The sequence below is a fragment of the Porites lutea genome, chromosome 1 (assembly GCF_958299795.1).
Source record: "Porites lutea chromosome 1, jaPorLute2.1, whole genome shotgun sequence".
Lineage (NCBI taxonomy): Eukaryota > Metazoa > Cnidaria > Anthozoa > Scleractinia > Poritidae > Porites > Porites lutea.
In genome coordinates this window covers 59171995-59172796 of record NC_133201.1, presented here as the reverse complement: position 1 = coordinate 59172796, position 802 = coordinate 59171995, and the positions used below count along the sequence as shown (strand labels likewise).

Here is an 802-nt window from a genome sequence, read left to right as displayed (position 1 = left end):
CAAATAAATAGAATGGTCCAAAAACCAACAACCAGCACGATGCTAGACATATGAAACGAATATGGCCGGCCCTTGAATCTATCGCCGAGTCAATTCGCCTTTAAACTGCTCTACTGGTGCAGTTCTTAGCGTTTCTTGGATTCACGAAACGTTAGAATGAACTTGCTAATAGCGAAGGAAGCGCTACATGGATGGCTCCCTAGCAAGGTAACTTGATCTAGATTTTCATTCAGTTCACAAGGACGGCCCATGGGGTCCTATCAGGATTCGAAGAAGCACACGGATCGTTCTTCAAACATCGGTCCTGAAAGACGCTGTCCTGAAATCTAGAAAAAACATCTTGCAAAATCCATTCAAAAATGGCAGTCTGTAGGGATATAAAGCCTTTCAAAACTATCAGTATGGAACAAAAGATTTCTGAAACAATCCGTTGACGAGTAATCAGCCAAAAATAACACAAGGGTCCCAGGCTCTTCGCAAGTTTGCGGTCGCTTTCGAGAAATTCCCGCGGAATTTTCCCTTGTTGTCATCGTTACCGCCACATGAAAAGTGAATCGGGGAAGAGGCCGGGAGGGGACAAACAAAAACAACAACAACACGCATGACGAACCAAAAAAATGTTTAAAGTGGAATCCTGATTTTTCCAACCAAAATGGAGAAGCCAAATTAAGTGGAACGATTTTTTCAAACAAGTATACTTGGCTTGGGGAAAGCAAATTAGTTGCAATAATCGGGAGGTTTGAAAAATTTGGGGTGAAATTACATTGTTTGATTGGTGAAGAGAAGTTATAGGTTGGTTCAA

The 802-nt window shown here is 41.8% G+C and overlaps 1 protein-coding gene across 1 annotated transcript in view; it reads right to left on the bottom strand.

The window, feature by feature from the left end:
- Nucleotides 1-454, bottom strand: part of LOC140923486 (membrane-bound transcription factor site-2 protease-like) — a 22423-nt gene extending 21969 nt beyond the window's left edge. The window contains exon 1 of the mRNA XM_073373575.1: nt 1-454. This exon is cut by the window's left edge and continues 16 nt beyond it. Coding sequence (XP_073229676.1) covers nt 1-50 — 50 coding nt within the window. The 5' untranslated portion in view covers nt 51-454.
- Between the last annotated feature and the right edge of the window lie 348 nt (nt 455-802).